This window comes from Hippocampus bargibanti, linkage group LG03, assembly GCF_051943395.1.
Source record: "Hippocampus bargibanti isolate YZ-2025 linkage group LG03, ASM5194339v1, whole genome shotgun sequence".
Classification (NCBI taxonomy): domain Eukaryota; kingdom Metazoa; phylum Chordata; class Actinopteri; order Syngnathiformes; family Syngnathidae; genus Hippocampus; species Hippocampus bargibanti.
Window position 1 is genome coordinate 2,031,702 of NC_142736.1, and position 17,392 is coordinate 2,049,093.

General features: G+C 39.3%; 1 protein-coding gene across 1 annotated transcript in view; it reads right to left on the minus strand.

The window, feature by feature from the left end:
* Window positions 1-17,392, minus strand: part of itfg1 (integrin alpha FG-GAP repeat containing 1) — a 99,797-nt gene that overhangs the window by 49,921 nt on the left and 32,484 nt on the right. The window contains exon 10 of the mRNA XM_088993183.1: window positions 8,536-8,687. Coding sequence (XP_088849309.1) covers window positions 8,536-8,687 — 152 coding nt within the window. The remainder of the gene's footprint in view (window positions 1-8,535; window positions 8,688-17,392) is intronic.

Below are 17,392 nucleotides of genomic sequence, written 5' to 3' on the forward strand. Positions count from 1 at the left end.
GACCTTGGCTTACGAACTTTTCGTTTTACGAACGTTAAATTTATGAAAATTTTACCTTGGCATACAAACTATGTTTCGGGATACACACGGAGCTGCCACAATGAGTTATGTGTCATTCGCGAACGAGCCCCGTTTTCCTAACAAGAAAATGGCAGCCGGCTTGTTTTGGTCCTCTATTCCCCGCCCCCAGTCGTCGGTTAAAGTGATGTGATTGGTCAAGAACGCAGCAGTGAGCGGGGTTTACAGACAGAGAGAGAATGAAGACATTCTCCTAAAAACAAAATGGCTGCCTTTTTTTGTTCTCATTACATTAAAGAGACAGGCAGACGACAGAGAGAGTGACAAAAAGGATAGAAAACAGTGAAATTTGGACTCGTTTCAACATTGATAGTTCAAAGGCAGAGTGTAAACTGCAAGGTTAAAATTCCCATCAATCTGGCTTCACAAATAACCCGCATAAGCCATCTGTACACTTGATGCAAAAAGCTATCAACCTAGCTAAACAGAACACAATTGATGAGGAACAAGGTAAAATTATTGCAAACTGGAGTACCTGGTGTAAAACCGAATGCAGGCAAACTCAATGCAGGAAGGACCAAAGCCTGGATTGAAAACCGCATTTCTACACGGAGAGGCGAACATGCTCGTCGACACGTGCCGCCCTCCCAAAACGATTAAAATGATTTTTCAACCCCATTTCAGCAGTCACATTTCAAAGCACTTGAATAACATGTTGAGAGAACAATGAAGCACATTTTCTGCTGGACCCCGTTGAACGCTTACCGCCAGCAGGACCTTGACTCCTTTGTCTGTGCTAAATAAAACGCATGCACGCACACAAACACACGCAAACACACACACACACACACACACACACACACACACTGCCACCACGTGTTTTAAGTGCGTCGCCTTGGTAACATCCTGAGCTGCTCTTCCATCAGAGTGGATCAAAGTCATTTTTGAAACTCAGCGCAAATTGCCTTCGCTGACATTGCTGTCAGGTGGCGTGCTTTCGAACCACTTTAGTAGGATTTCATATGAAAATAGAACATGAGGTTTTGTGAGATGCTATTCCCCCCACATTGAATTTTAACTCATTCACTGCCATTGCCAAATTTATTCAACAATTGAAAATATAACGTAGAGCACCATTCCTGAATTTCTTTGGGTTTTATTTTTTCTTGTTTGGGTGCCGATAAAGCGAAGGCCATGGCCTCCGGTAATGTTTTTCCCTTCCACAAGGGGGCTGCATTTCCATGTTTTCCATGTTAGCGCTTTGTCCCTGTTTAAGCTGTTAGAGCACTAGATAAACCAATATGTATGTATTGCATTGTACTTTGTACAGCTGCCCCCATTTCAAGCTCAGATAACTCCAGACGCATATAACTTCCTGATGAAAGATGAGAGTCTCAGGTTTCTAACACTGTATTGAATGTTGATGTAGTCCTAAAACTTAATATTATGCCAAGTATATATATATATACACACACACATGGGTAAGATCCGACTTACAACCGACTCGACTTACGACCACCCATACTGTACTTTACTGTACCACCGCCAAGTATCGTATCAGTGTTAGACGATGGTGAAAAAAAATATTTTAAAAAATAATATATATATATATATATATATATATATATATATATATATATATATATATATATATATATATATATATATATATATATATATATACAGTAAAGTCTCGTTATATCGATATCGGATATATCGATAGTCCCGGTTATATCGATACTATTTCTATGCACGCACGGAGAAAATTACATGCAAACAGGGTCGGATATATCGATAGTCCCGGTTATATCGATATTTTTTTCGGACTCCTTTGAATATCGATATAACGAGACTTTACTGTATATATATATTTGAAGGTGTCGACACCTTCAAAAAAGTACAGATGACGGCTGAAGAAACCTTCTCATCGATGGACCACTCCTGTACGACTGAGAGCTTACACAGACATATTTATTCCATTGTGTTCTATTTATTTATTTATTTTTGTTAATGGCACTTTATTATGGTTTTGGGTGTTTTTGTGCTCTATAAAAACAAAAAAAAAGTTGAGCTAAACCCCCCCCCCCAAAAAAAAGGGTTCAATTCAAGGTGCCGCCATTAACTCATTCACTGCCATTCACAAATGTATTTGAGAATTGAAAATATAAATTGTTCAGGTTTTGTTTTTTCATGCTTGGGTGCCGATAAAGCACTGGCCATGGCCTCTGGAAATGTTTTTTTTTTTTCTTTTCTACAAGGGAGCAGCATTTCCCTTTTTTTCCATGCTAGCACTTTGTTCCAGCTTCAGCTGTTGTTCAAGCGCTATATAAAGCAATATGTGTTTAAACCAATATTGTATTTTGGACAGCCGCTCTCATTTCAAACTCATATAACTCCAGACCCCATATAATTTAGGAATTTTCTGATGAAATAATTATAATACCGTAGCACATTTATTATACATAAAATAAGGTATATTTTGTGTAATTTTAAGGCTTATAAAATTAGAAAGCAGAAAATTATGTTTTATGGGGACCTAGGAACGGATTATTCTCATTTTAATGGTATCCTATGGGAAATTAATTTTTGGGATGCACACTTTTCACCTCACACACTCTGTCTGGGAACCAATTAAATTCGTAAGCCAAGATATCACTGTATATTTCTTTTTTTCTTGTCGTTTGGATGTTTTTGCTAGCTTGATGAAACTGGAGTAGCATGTTATGATTTGTGTGAAATCATTGAAAGTCCATCAAATGTAAAGAAACGCGATGCCACGAGTTGAGGGTGTCAATCACGCTTCTCTTTTGCATGTAATCTTTTCTTACCCCGAATCATCCGCCGGGGTCTAAGTCGCATGACCTCTGTGGCTTTTAATCAAGATGCCATATTGTCATGTGTGAACATGAAGAAACAACGTGATTAGTGCGTGCGATAATCGCCCTGTTGCAAGGCAAATGGCACACAATCAGTAAACTTGACAGAACGTATATATTTTAAATGATAGTATCATAGACAACGCGCAAGCATAGACACACACACATTAATTCAAATATGTAAATAAACCATTTATTTACCAGACCAAATGAACCAACTACGGTGAGACCTTGGCTTACGAACTCTTTAGTTTATGAATATTTCGCCTTACGAACATTACATTCGCGAGAATATAATCTTGGCATACAAACTAGTTTCCGACGGACGAACCAAACCACACGGTCGAATAGCGCCACGGTGGCTAGCAGACTAGTTTTCCACACCCACTTTCATTGAGTGCAGACGTGGTTTGTTATCGAGTGGAGTACTTTTGCTATTATGGGCCCGAAAAAGACCCAGTCACAGGCTAGTGCAGGGGTGGGCAAACTTTTTGACTCGCGGGCCGCATTGGGTTCTAAAATTTCACAGAGGGGCCGGGCCACGAGCATTTGGAAGGAATGTTTGGGCCGGAAATACTAAACCTAAAGAATTAAAGGACAACCAACGCCTCCGAACAAGTTATGTCCATAATTTGTAAAATCACTTCAAATGACTTCGACTGGGAGTATTTTACAAAGATTCCACAGCATATAGCTATAGTTTACGTTTTAAGACTCGCGCTGAATATTCATGAAGTCTTGTTTTCGAGTTGATGACGATCCCCATGTGACGTCACGTTTGGACCGCCCCTGACCGAGAAAGCGACACACAATGCATTTTGCGGTACTTTGTTTAGTCTGAAAACTTCGTGTTGATCCGTGTTGATGGCGAAATTAGAAGAAAAACACATAACGCAATGGTTGTGTGTTGCACCAAGACAACTATTTGATATTCGCTGACACAAATTCCCAGCTGACAAATCAGCCCATTTCCAACGGAGCTTGGGCGCAATCTTCTGCATTTTCTGGGTGCTACATTGCTGTCATTGACGGCTCGAATTGATATTGGAGGAAACCTTTAATCAATTGCAAACATTGATGCTTTCCTCATTAGAACTATTTGAATCATATGAGTAACAAGAAAGCATCTTCTCCGAATCTGAAGCCATTGTTTTGATTCTCGAGCAAGGCAAGACGTCTTGGCGTGACGTCACGAACAAGGGGGTGGGACCTTCTGAAACTGGCCATTTCCGGATTCATTTTGAAGTCATCTTTATTGGTGTTTTTCATTGAACTAAAAATATCAGCCTGCCTGATTTGGGTATTTTCGATGCTATAAAACGTTTTTCAGTGGGAAACAAAAAAAAAAGGTGCCGGTTGTCCTTTAAATGCAGTGTGTACAAACCTCATAGCACAGTAAGAACACTACAACCCAATTTATTAACTGTATTTCAAATGTGAATAATATCCCTGATCAGTTAATAAATTTGTCTCAAGGAATATGGCGTTTACATACTATTTCGCAGATACTTGGAGGTGGAAATGGAAAGAGATTAAAATAACATATGCACTGTGATTTATCAAGATCGCGTCTGTTTTTATTTTCATTGAAGTTTTCATCGAAGGGGCAAAGTTAAAGAAATCAACACGACACAACGAAATATTCAAGCTCAATAATACCTACTTGTGTTAAATTCCGCCAAATCATGGATGGATTGTCCTGACTGCGCGCTCTACAAACTCTCCACTGACGCCCTCGCCCTCACGCACAAACAATACACGTGTACGATCGCCGAGCACACAGACATAGGCTACTTGCAGTTGAAATTTGCATACTCGGCACGGCAGCCAATCAGAAGCCTGCTTCTTTCTTCCGGACTTTCGCAAGCGTTATAAAGTTATAAAGTCAATTTCCAAAATAGATGCACAGAACCTCAGCCCAGAAGAAAGATTCAAAAGAAGCTAACAACATGTGTGACGCTATAAAACGTAAATTTATATCAAACCGTGACTGTAAAGTTTACGTGAGACTTATGAAAGGGGCTTAGTGGCTCGTAGGAAGCAATGCAAACGTTGCATTGTGCACCGCAATGACACTCGACTACTGAATCACAATCTACAGCCATGCACGTTTACCGAAAATTTAGCAAGGTAGCATTTGTAGTAGGTACATTCTTGATTTAGAAAACTTTATACTTCGTGACAATGTTTTTTAATGTGATTAGTTGTCTCATTGTGTTTCAAGTTGTGAAAAATGGGGCAGGCAACTTTTCAGTTATCTGGCCTGTTGTCTGCTAACTTTTTGTCATGAGTTTCAGACACTGTTTTTACTATAATTTGGACACGTTCGGCGGGCCGGATTAAAAAGCATAACGGGCCGTATGCGGCCCGCGGGCCGTAGTTTGCCCATGCCTGGGCTAGTGTTAAGCCAAAGAGGACACAAAACAAAATTACGGTCGAGCAGAAGTAGGAGATCATGGAAAAACACGAACGAGGTGTGCGTTTGTGTGACTTAGCGTCCCAGTACCAGTGCGCTAAGTCGACCGTTGCTAAGTGTGGCTAAGGGTGCTTCTGTGTTGTCTAAGCAATTGTCTCAGGAAATAGAACAGGTTGAAAAACGTATATTGATTTTTATTAATGAAAACCAGCTAGCAGGGGACCGTGTGAGTGAGGGTATTATCGCTGAGAAAGCACGGCAACTTCACTCGGTTATCATGAAGAGGCAACTACATCACTGACCATCACAAAGGTAAATAAAACCACTTTATTATACAGTTCAGCTTATTTATTTAATTACAATAAAATAGCATATTTTTTACACAGAAAATATGGTGTATTTTGTGTAGTTTTAAGGCTTATTTAGTAGAAAATTATGTTTTAGGGAGACCTGGGAACGGATTATTCTCATTTTAATTGTTTCCAATGGGAAATTCATTTTTAAGATGCACACTTTTCACCTAACACACTGTCTGGGAACCAATTAAGTTCATAAGCCAAGGTATCACTGTACTCCGTTTAACCTATTAGATACTCTGTTTTGATTTTATTATTTTGTAAATGAATTTATCTGTGTTCATATGAACACGCTCCGCATAAATGTGTTAATAGTGCAGCGCCTCTCTCATAATCCTTCACAAAGTAACCGCATTCCCCCAACCGTGCCGCTCTCACTTATTCCCCATCTCAGTAAGTAGCGAAGGATCAACATTAATTCTGTCAGTCTGAGCACGACGGCCCTTGCACCAGTGGAAGAAGGCAGCTAAGGTGAGCGTGATCTTCAGCTTGCAGACATTGACCGCTGATAAGAAAGCCCCTTTAAAAGTCACTATGCCATGTGCTTAGACATCCACATGGTCGACACCAAAGTGTGTGTGTGTGTGTGTGTGTGTGTGTGTGTTGAAAAACCTATATGGATTATCTGGAGAGATGAAGATAAGATAGTTGAAGAGGTCAGAGCTGCGATCATCGATGCATACTGATTGGTGTGTGAGTCTATGTGAGTGTGTATTTGAGCATCACAATTGTCCTTTCCGATCATAGGTGAGAGCCTCAAAGGGCACAAACAAACACATTTATTTGAATGCTAAGGTGCATATAGTCATCGCTAAATCCCCTTTCAAGGAACCCTGCTACCGCCGCAACCCCCCAACTGCCCCGAAGAAACGAGGGTTCTCAACAGGAGTAATCACGCGCACTGCGAAAGCTTCCTTTTCAATTTCCTCACCATTTGTAAGCATGTGGCGTCATAATCCGCAACGAGGAATCATGCCCCTGGGCTCACATAACAGATATCTCCATAACCTTATAACTTAAAGGACAACCGACACCATTTTTTTGTTTCCTAACTGACATCAGAAAAATGTTTTATAGCATCTAAAATAGCCAAAACATGCAGGCTGATATTTTTAGTCAAATGAAAAACACAAATAAAAATGAGTTAGTGTCCCAAAACTACTTCAAAATGACCCCGGAAATTGCGAGTTTCAGAAGGTACCGCTCCCTTGTTCATGACGTCACGCCAGGACGTCTTCGCCTTGCTCTAGAATCAAAACAATGGCTTCAGATTCGGGGAAGATGCTTTCTTGTTACTCATCCAGTTTTGAAGAGGAAAGCATAAATGTTTGCAATCGATTAAAGAAGTACTTGCGTATCAATTCGAGCCATCAGGATTCCAATGTAGTGTCCCAGAAAATGCACAAGATGGCGTCCAAGCTCAGTTGGATTTGTCTGCTGGGAATTTGTGTCAACTAGTATCAAATAGTAGTCTTAGTGCAACACACAACGATTCACCCTCGGGTTATTTATGTCCTTCTAATTTCACCATCAACATGAAGTTTTCAGACCAAACAAAGTACCCAAAATGCATTGTGTGTCACTTTGCATTCCAGACGTGATGTCATGAGGCATAGTCATCAACTTAAAAACAAGACTTCCTGAATATTCCGCGCGAGACTTAAAACGTAAAATATAGCTATATGCCGTGAAATCTTTGTAAAATACACTCAGTAGAAGTCATTTGAAGTGATTTTACAAATTATGGACACAACTTGTCCAGAGGCGTCGGTTGTCCTTTCTGCACTTTCTGTACCCTCCTTGTGACATGAAACAGTCTAAATGAAAGAGGAGAGGATCAACGCATCTTTTCACCAGTGGATCAGGGACATCATGGTGGAACGTGCACGTCGACTACAAGCTAAATGTTGAAAGTAAACACGCAGCTGGAGCATCCATTGACAAAAAGAGATTGTCTCACATCTCCTGTCCCACATAAATCCGCTATCGATTCACTAGTTACCTAGCTGGCTATTTATTTGCTATCCATTAGCTATCAGTCTGCAGCTGGCTATTTATTAGCTATATGGCTATCTAGCTAGCTTGCTAACTGTCTAGCTGGCTATCTATTAGCTATCTGTGAGCTAGCTTTCTATCAATTTGAGATACTTCCGAGTGGTGTGAACGCCGGCGCATGTGGCTGCCGCTTCTCACCTGCAGAAAAAAAAACGATCCTGTGACTGTGAAGTGACCTAGAGAGTTTTGAAAGGCGCTTAGAAATAAAATGTATTATTATGATGATTCTTATTATCAGGTGGTGACGAAACATTTTAACGTGACTTTTGTCGGGTAATTACGGCATGATTAAATTCCGGAGATGGAAATCATTTTAAAAGTCAAGTGCAGCAATTTGATCAGTAAGTGATCAGATACGATCAATGCCATTTCTGGTGAGTTTGTGAACTGGAGTCAGTAAACCCACATCTAATTAACCGTGTCTACTCTGTTTCTGGTGAGCCCGATTGACCACACTGAGTTCGTTGGCAAATTACGTTTAGTTAGCACCAATAAGCATAACATTTTGACGTATTGTTGTTGATCTTCCCAAACTTCTGCATTGTGTTGTCAGAACCTTTAGTGTTGATGCTAAATGACAATAAAATCTCACTTCTGAGATCACATTCAATTGAGATGTCATTAGGTGTACCGGATGTTCTCCCTAAGGTCGTGTTACAGCGAAAGGAGCACCAGATGACAAGATTATCGGCAATGTACCAAATCTCGCATGTAATCCATTTACCGGACATATTTGTCGACAAAGGGTATGTTGTGAGCTATGGTTGCGCATCAACCAGGGTTATCTGCAGCAGCGTTTTTGAGGCGTTCCTACCTGCCGCTGGTGTTGCGGAGGACCACCAGAGCGTCGGGAAAGCCGTCCAGGTTGTAGTCACCCAAGTGCAAGGACAGAGGTTGGCTGGGCTTCCCTGGTACGAAGCTCCATACCGTCCCTCTTTGTTGGAAGTCGGACAGTATGGGGATCCACTTGAAAAGAAAAACATTATAATCATTACAAAAAGCCACAAATATGCCACTGTAATAAGAAAAATAATTACAAAAATAAAAGCAAGTAACGCATGTTTAAGACCCGGAATAGGTAATTCAGGAATTGTTTGGTCGTGCTATTGAAACGTGATGGGAAGCAGGAGTAGTGTGGTGTCCAGTGTGTTACAGAAGAGGATTAGGGCCACAATAAAAAAAAAAAAAAATAAGATTCTCACTTTATTCTCAGAATTCTGACTTTATTTGCAGAATTCTGACTTTAATCTCAGAATTCGCACTTTAACGTCAGAATTCTCAGTTTATTCCGAGAATTCTGACTTAAAAATTGAGAATTCTGACTTTATTCTCATTCTAACTTTAAAGTGAGAATTCTAACTTTATTTTCAGAATTCTGACTTTAAAGTGACTAATCTCAGAATTCTTACTTTAAAGTCGGAATTTTCATTTCAATCTCAGAATTTTCAATTCGATCTCAAAATTCTCACTTTAGCGCCAGAATTCTAATTTTATTCTCAGAATTCTTACTTTATTCTTATTTTGACTTTAACTTTATTCTCAGAATTCTGATTTTAAAGTCACTTTAATCTCAGAATTTTCACTTTAAAGTCAGAATTCTGACTTTATGCTTAGAATTCTCACTTTAACGTCAGAATTCTCACTTTATTCTCAGAATTGTAACTTTATTCTCAGAATTTTGACTTTAAAGTGACTTTAATCTCAGAATTCTCACTTTAATGTCAGAATTCTCGCTTTATTCTCAGAATTCTGACGTTAACGTCAGAATTCTCACTTTAACGTCAAAATTCTCACTTTAGTCTCAGAATTCTCACTTTAGTCTCAGAATTCTGACTTTCTAGTTTAGTCACAATTCTAACTTTAAAGTCAGAATTCTTACTTTAAAGTCAGAATTCTTACCTTAAAGTCAGAATTCTGAGTGATAAAACTGATTTTCAAATGATAATATTGACTTTAAAGTTATGACTTTATTCTCAGAAGTGTGACTTTAACATCATAATTCTGACTTTATTCTCAGAATTGTCACTCTGATCTCAGAATTATGACTTTACAGTCAGAATTCTGATATTCCCAGAATTATGACTGCAATCTTAAAATTCTCTCTTTAAAGTCAGAAAACTGATATTTCCAGAATTCTGACTGCAATCTTAAAATTCTCACTTTAAAGTCACTTTAAAGTCAGAACTATCACCTTAAAGTCAAAATTCTGACTCTATTATCAGAATTCCGACTTTAAAGTCAGAATTCTGAGAATGTCACGATCTGGTTGGCGACCAACGGGAGGCGCTGTCGGCCCCGCCTGCACCTGCACAGGTTTTGGTCGTTCCGATCAGTGGCAGACTGTCACGTTCTGGTTGGCGACCAACGGATAGCGCTGTCGGCCCCGCCTGCACCTGCACAGGTGTTGGTCGTTCCAATCAGTGGCAGTTAAAAGGACTCCCGGCACGACCATTCCGTGCCGGGTCATTGTATGTGCTTCACCGTGTCAGGTTTGTTTCATCTTGGCAGATTATTACTCATGGTTTTCTTTGATACTTTTTACTTTTCTGTTCGAATGACTTTCATGTTTTAGATTTAGTTCCTGCTCACTTTATTTTAATACAATTTGTCAAATACAACCTGCTGCTCCCCCCTGCCTGCTTATTTGGGATCCACAACCTTCACCACCTCGCAAACCGTGACAGAATAAAGTCAGAATTCTGAGATAAAAGTGAGAATCTTGTCAACCTTTTTTTTCCTTAAATGGCCCTAATCCTCTTCCGTATTTTGTAGATTAAACTGCAGTTGAAATGAACAAGTGATGTAAATGTTGTGAGTGTGTGTGTCGGGTTTAATATTGGCAATGGCTCCTTCAATCTCTTTTGTGCACCATTTTTTTATGACAGACCTGTCCGCCAAAATTTTGCGTCGGTCATTCAAAATCGAAGTGGAAGGCTATTTTCCGACTTTCCAAAGGGGATCTCATGAGTCATTTCTGTTGCAGACAGCGATATACTCCGCAAGATACTCCAGTTCTGCGTTAGAGAACTGACTGATGGCATTAGTGGGAACAGCAAAAGTAACGACATAAGCGTCTCTTTATGACACCTCTGCGGTACCATTACCACCTCTCGCTTCTTATGATTTCCGTTTCAGCGAGCAGTAGGGAAGCTGCCAGCGTCCTCCTTCGGGCTGACGGAAATTAAAAAAGTAGGTGAAGCGGTTTCAAGCGGGTGGAGGATATGGGTGAAAGTTACACATTAAAGGACAACCGACATCACTTTTTGTTTCCTAACTGACATCAGAAAAATGTTTTAGAGCATCTAAAATACCCAAAACACGCAGTATGATATTTTTAGTCAAATGCAAAACACCAATAAAAATGACTGAAAGTGTCCAAAATCTGCAAAAAATAAAAAATAAAAAAAAATTAAATAATTTAGTCCGTGACATTTTGAGGTTTCTGGGGGCGGTAAATGTAGCACCAAAAAGAGGCAGAAAATGGCGACAAAGCTCCGTGCAAGGAATTAAACAGCCCATTTCCACAGGCTGATTAATTCCCTTTTTTGGCGTTACACGAAGTTTTCAGACCAAACAAAGTACAGCAAAATGCATTGACGTGATAGGACTGCTACAATGTGTCCTTTAGGCTTCAAATTGGGAGGCAACGAACGGTTATTTGTACGGATTATTTACCGTATTTTTTTGTGTATAAGGCTGACAATAAAGCTGACTTTGACTTTGTTCGTTCTCTTCAAATTGTACAGATGGCTTGTGCGGGTTGTTTGTGGAGCCTGATTGATGGGATATTTTAACCTTGCACTATACACTCTGCCTTTGAACTATCAATAAAGTTAAAACAAGTCCAAATTTCACAGTGTTTTCTATCCATTTTCTCACCATTTCACTTTTGTTTTTTTTCACTTTTCTTTTTTTTTTGTTTCAAGCTCTGTCGTCTCCTTTCGTGTGTGTGTTTCTGAAAAGAAAAACATTATAATCATTACAAAAAGAAATATGCCACTGTAATAAGAAAAATAATTACAAAAATAAAAGCAAGTAACGCATGTTTAAGACCCGGAATAGGTAATTCAGGAATTGTTTACCCTTGGTCGTGCTATTGAAACGTGATGGGAAGCAGGAGTAGTGTGGTGTCCAGTGTGTTACAGAAGAGGATTAGGGCCACAAAGAAAAAAAAAAAAATAAGATTCTCACTTTATTCTCAGAATTCTGACTTTATTTGCAGAATTCTGACTTTAATCTCAGAATTCGCACTTTAACGTCAGAATTCTCAGTTTATTCCGAGAATTCTGACTTTATTCTCATTCTAACTTTAAAGTGAGAAATCTAACTTTATTTTCAGAATTCTGACTTTAAAGTGACTAATCTCAGAATTCTTACTTTAAAGTCGGAATTTTCATTTCAATCTCAGAATTTTCAATTCGATCTCAGAATTCTCAATTTAGCGCCAGAATTCTAATTTTATTCTCAGAATTCTTACTTTATTCTTATTTTGACTTTAACTTTATTCTCAGAATTCTGATTTTAAAGTCACTTTAATCTCAGAATTTTCACTTTAAAGTCAGAATTCTGACTTTATGCTTAGAATTCTCACTTTAACGTCAGAATTCTCACTTTATTCTCAGAATTGTAACTTTATTCTCAGAATTTTGACTTTAAAGTGACTTTAATCTCAGAATTCTCACTTTAATGTCAGAATTCTCGCTTTATTCTCAGAATTCTGACGTTAACGTCAGTATTCTCACTTTAACGTCAAAATTCTCACTTTAGTCTCAGAATTCTCACTTTATTTTCAGAATTCTGACTTTCTAGTTTAGTCACAATTCTAACTTTAAAGTCAGAATTCTTACTTTGAAGTCAGAATTCTTACCTTAAAGTCAGAATTCTGAGTGATAAAACTGATTTTCAAATGATAATATTGACTTTAAAGTTATGACTTTATTCTCAGAAGTGTGACTTTAACATCATAATTCTGACTTTATTCTCAGAATTGTCACTCTGATCTCAGAATTATGACTTTACAGTCAGAATTCTGATATTCCCAGAATTATGACTGCAATCTTAAAATTCTCTCTTTAAAGTCAGAATTCTGATATTCCCAGAATTCTGACTGCAATCTTAAAATTCTCACTTAAAGTCACTTTAAAGTCAGAACTATCACCTTAAAGTCAAAATTCTGACTCTATTATCAGAATTCCGACTTTAAAGTCAGAATTCTGAGAATGTCACGATCTGGTTGGCGACCAACGGGAGGCGCTGTCGGCCCCGCCTGCACCTGCACAGGTTTTGGTCATTCCGATCAGTGGCAGACTGTCACGTTCTGGTTTGCGACCAACGGATAGCGCTGTCGGCCCCGCCTGCACCTGCACAGGTGTTGGTCGTTCCAATCAGCGGCAGTTAAAAGGACTCCCGGCACGACCATTCCGTGCCGGGTCATTGTATGTGCTTCACCGTGTCAGGTTTGTTTCATCTTGGCAGATTATTACTCATGGTTTTCTTTGATACTTTTTACTTTTCTGTTCGAATGACTTTCATGTTTTAGATTTAGTTCCTGCTCACTTTATTTTAATACAATTTGTCAAATACAACCTGCTGCTCCCTCCTGCCTGCTTATTTGGGATCCACAACCTTCACCACCTCGAAAACCGTGACAGAATAAAGTCAGAATTCTTAGATAAAAGTGAGAATCTTGTCAACCTTTTTATTCCTTAAATGGCCCTAATCCTCTTCCGTATTTTGTAGATTAAACTGCAGCTGAAATGAACAAGTGATGTAAATGTTGTGAGTGTGTGTGTCGGGTTTAATATTGGCAATGGCTCCTTCAATCTCTTTTGTGCACCATTTTTTTATGACAGACCTGTCCGCCAAAATTTTGCGTCGGTCATTCAAAATCGAAGTGGAAGGCTATTTTCCGACTTTCCAAAGGGGATCTCATGAGTCATTTCTGTTGCAGACAGCGATATACTCCGCAAGATACTCCAGTTCTGCGTTAGAGAACTGACTGATGGCATTAGTGGGAACAGCAAAAGTAACGACATAAGCGTCTCTTTATGACACCTCTGCGGTACCATTACCACCTCTCGCTTCTTATGATTTCCGTTTCAGCGAGCAGTAGGGAAGCTGCCAGCGTCCTCCTTCGGGCTGACGGAAATTAAAAAAGTAGGTGAAGCGGTTTCAAGCGGGTGGAGGAGATGGGTGAAAGTTGCACATTAAAGGACAACCGACATCACTTTTTGTTTCCTAACTGACATCAGAAAAATGTTTTAGAGCATCTAAAATACCCAAAACACGCAGTATGATATTTTTAGTCAAATGCAAAACACCAATAAAAATGACTGAAAGTGTCCAAAATCTGCAAAAAAATAAATAAATAAATAAATAAATAATTTAGTCCGTGACATTTTGAGGTTTCTGGGGGCGGTAAATGTAGCACCAAAAAGAGGCAGAAAATGGCGACAAAGCTCCGTGCTAGGAATTCTTTTTTGGTGTTACACGAAGTTTTCAGACCAAACAAAGTACAGCAAAATGCATTGACGTGATAGAAGGACTGCTACAATGCGTCCTTCAGGCTTCAAATTGGGAGGCAACGAACGGTTATTTGTACGGATTATTTACCGTATTTTTTGGTGTATAAGGCTGACAATAAAGCTGACTTTGACTTTGTACGTTCTCTTCAAATTGTACAGACGGCTTGTGCGGGTTGTTTGTGGAGCCTGATTGATGGGATATTTTAACCTTGCACTATACACTCTGCCTTTGAACTATCAATAAAGTTAAAACAAGTCCAAATTTCACTGTGTTTTCTATCCATTTTCTCACCATTTCACTTTTGTTTTTTTTCACTTTTCTTTTTTTTTTGTTTCAAGCTCTGTCGTCTCCTTTCGTGTGTGTGTTTCTGTTTCTGTAACCCCTCCACTACAGCTACAGGAGAGGCTGAGGATGGAGTCAGTGGCTGCTGACAATAGTTGCGAGACCTATTGCGGCTCAACATTACTTCACATATAAGGCGTATCTGCGTATAAGGCGCAGGGTCATATTAAAAAAAAAATTAATGCTTTTGGGTACGCCTTAGTAATCTGTCAATTCTTTCTTTGAGTACCCTCTTATTCACAACGACAGCATTGTACAACACCGATAGCACAGATGTAACAATATCCAAATGTCATGATATGACCATTATCACGGCATTGTGAGGACGTCAACATCGTTTTGGACGTGTACAGAACCGCGCAACATTTATGTGGTGAAAGCTGATAAATCAAGCACTAAACTTTGAGCGTTGTCTCAGTGCTCCAGATTTAGCACGGATTTAATGAGTCTTAAACCGACAATGAAAGATCATTTCAGAGCCAGCGCAATGATGAGGTATGTGTGTGCGTGTGCCTGTGTGGCCTAGCAGGGTGCGTAGCCAGATGCTAGCATGTATAAACTATTCATGAGGGTTAAAAAGGGAGCAGGTGCGACGGGAAACACCGCAGAGACAATCAGCTGAAATGCAACTAATAACGCTAACTAGCAGCAGAACATCAAGAATGTAAATATCAATGCAAATGTCATCGACAATTCTAATCCGACTCTGTCAAAAGAACAAAAATATGATAAAAGGCTTGAAAATGAGTCTGACACATTCACCGAGAAGTCAACCTAATGAAGTACTAACCGGAACTAATTATATCATCAAAGATTGGAAATTTGCCGGGAAATGAAAATAGTATCGTAATAAGCAGTACTATCGATATAACCAATATCGATATAACGAGACTTTACTGTACATAAATAAACACGTTTGACACAAAAAAAATATGGTGTACGATTATTTTGTATTTCGTAAGGGAAAATACGACAGTTTGTAAGGGCATGGAGCCGTGGAGGTTGACAGATATGCAAGTTGTCAAAGTCGATTGAATTTTTATTCAAGGTTTGGCGATGAAAAAAATCATTGGCACCGCCCTACCCACTCTCGAGGAGAATCCAAACTAGGGCGCGGAAAATCCTACTGGACCCTCCGTACCCTGCCCACCACCTTTTCCAGCTACTCCCCTCAGGCAAGCGCTACCGATCCATGTGCACCAAATCCAGCAGCTTCTTCCCCCAAGCCATTAACTCGTTGAACAGTAGCCCAAATGCAACTGTATGATGATACTTGTGCAGCGTGTTCAACCGGAAACAAATTCCTTGTGTGTTCTACATACTTGTCAATAAAGATGATTCTGATTCTGAATTTTGTTGTTCTGAAAACACGTTTCCTGTGTGCCATATTCCCATTTATTGCATTTTAACATCAGCCTTGAAACTTAGCCTTGGAATTGAAACACACCTCTTAACATGCGCATGGGTTTAAATTGTCATTTGGAACCAAATACTACGTTATCATCCAAACCCCCTTTTTTCCTCCTTACACAGTCACCCTTCTCCGCCACGCTCCGAATGCGATGAACATTTTCCCCAGTCGTTATGTCTGCGGCGTCATAAAAAGCCATTACTTGGTCACAAGGCCTGCTTATAAAAGTAATTCAATTGCCTTGTTGTCTGTCTATCTTGGCCGGCTCCCTGGCGGTAACCCTGAGACTCCACTGCCGTTGCCCACGTTTTAATTTCTTGGCCTAATGAAGCGATAGGCACTCGACAGCAAGTTGACGGCAGTGTGTGAAAGGCTTTTTTTGTGTGGTTTGTTTGCCTCATTCAAATTTGAATGCTGATGTTTTCGTGCAACGCAGGTAAGCGATAACACACACAAGGACTAAAAAAAAGCATTTTTTTTTTCCCTATGTGATGTTTTCCGCCATTTTTTTGCACGCTTTATGTTATCAAGTAATACAATACAGAATTTAAAGGACAACCGTGTCTGTACAGGAATCCAACAGTAATACAGGTAACATCCTATTTACGACCAAGTTCTGTTCCGACCAAACGGAAGTCAAATGGTCATAAGTCGAAATCCATTCAATATGTTGAATAGAGACTCGGAGGCTAAATGACTCGCAAACTATTTGATAAAGTATGTCAAATGTTAGCAGGCATGACCAAAGTCCTAAAATGGCCGATTAAAGGACAACCGACATCACTTTTTTTGTTTCCTAACTGATATCAGAAAAACGTTTTATAGCATCTAAAATACCCAAAACACGCAGGATGATATTTTTAGTCAAATGCAAAACACCAATAAAAATGACTTAAAGTTTCTAAAATCTGCAAAAAAAAATAAACCCGGAAGTGACCAGTTTCAGAAGGTCCCGCCATGAGGGATATAGGTGGTGTCACCCCAAGACGCCTTGCTGGAGAATCAAAACAATGGGTTCAGATTCGGAGAATATGCTTTCTTGTTACTCATCCAGTTATGAATATGTTTCAAATACAGTAAAGTCTCGTTATATCGATATTCAAGGGAGTCCGAAAAAATATCGATATAACCGGGACTATCGATATATCCGACCCTGTTTGCATGTAATTTTCTCCGTGCGTGCATAGAAATAGTATCGATATAACCGGGACTATCGATATATCCGATATCGATATAACGAGACTTTACTGTAGTTCTGAAGAGGAAAGCATACATGTTTGCAATCGATTAAATAATTTATTTTGTGCCATTTTGAGGCAACAGGGGTGGGGGGTATGTAGCACCAAAAAGGAGGCATAAAATGGCGACAGAGCTCAGTGTAAGGAATTAATCA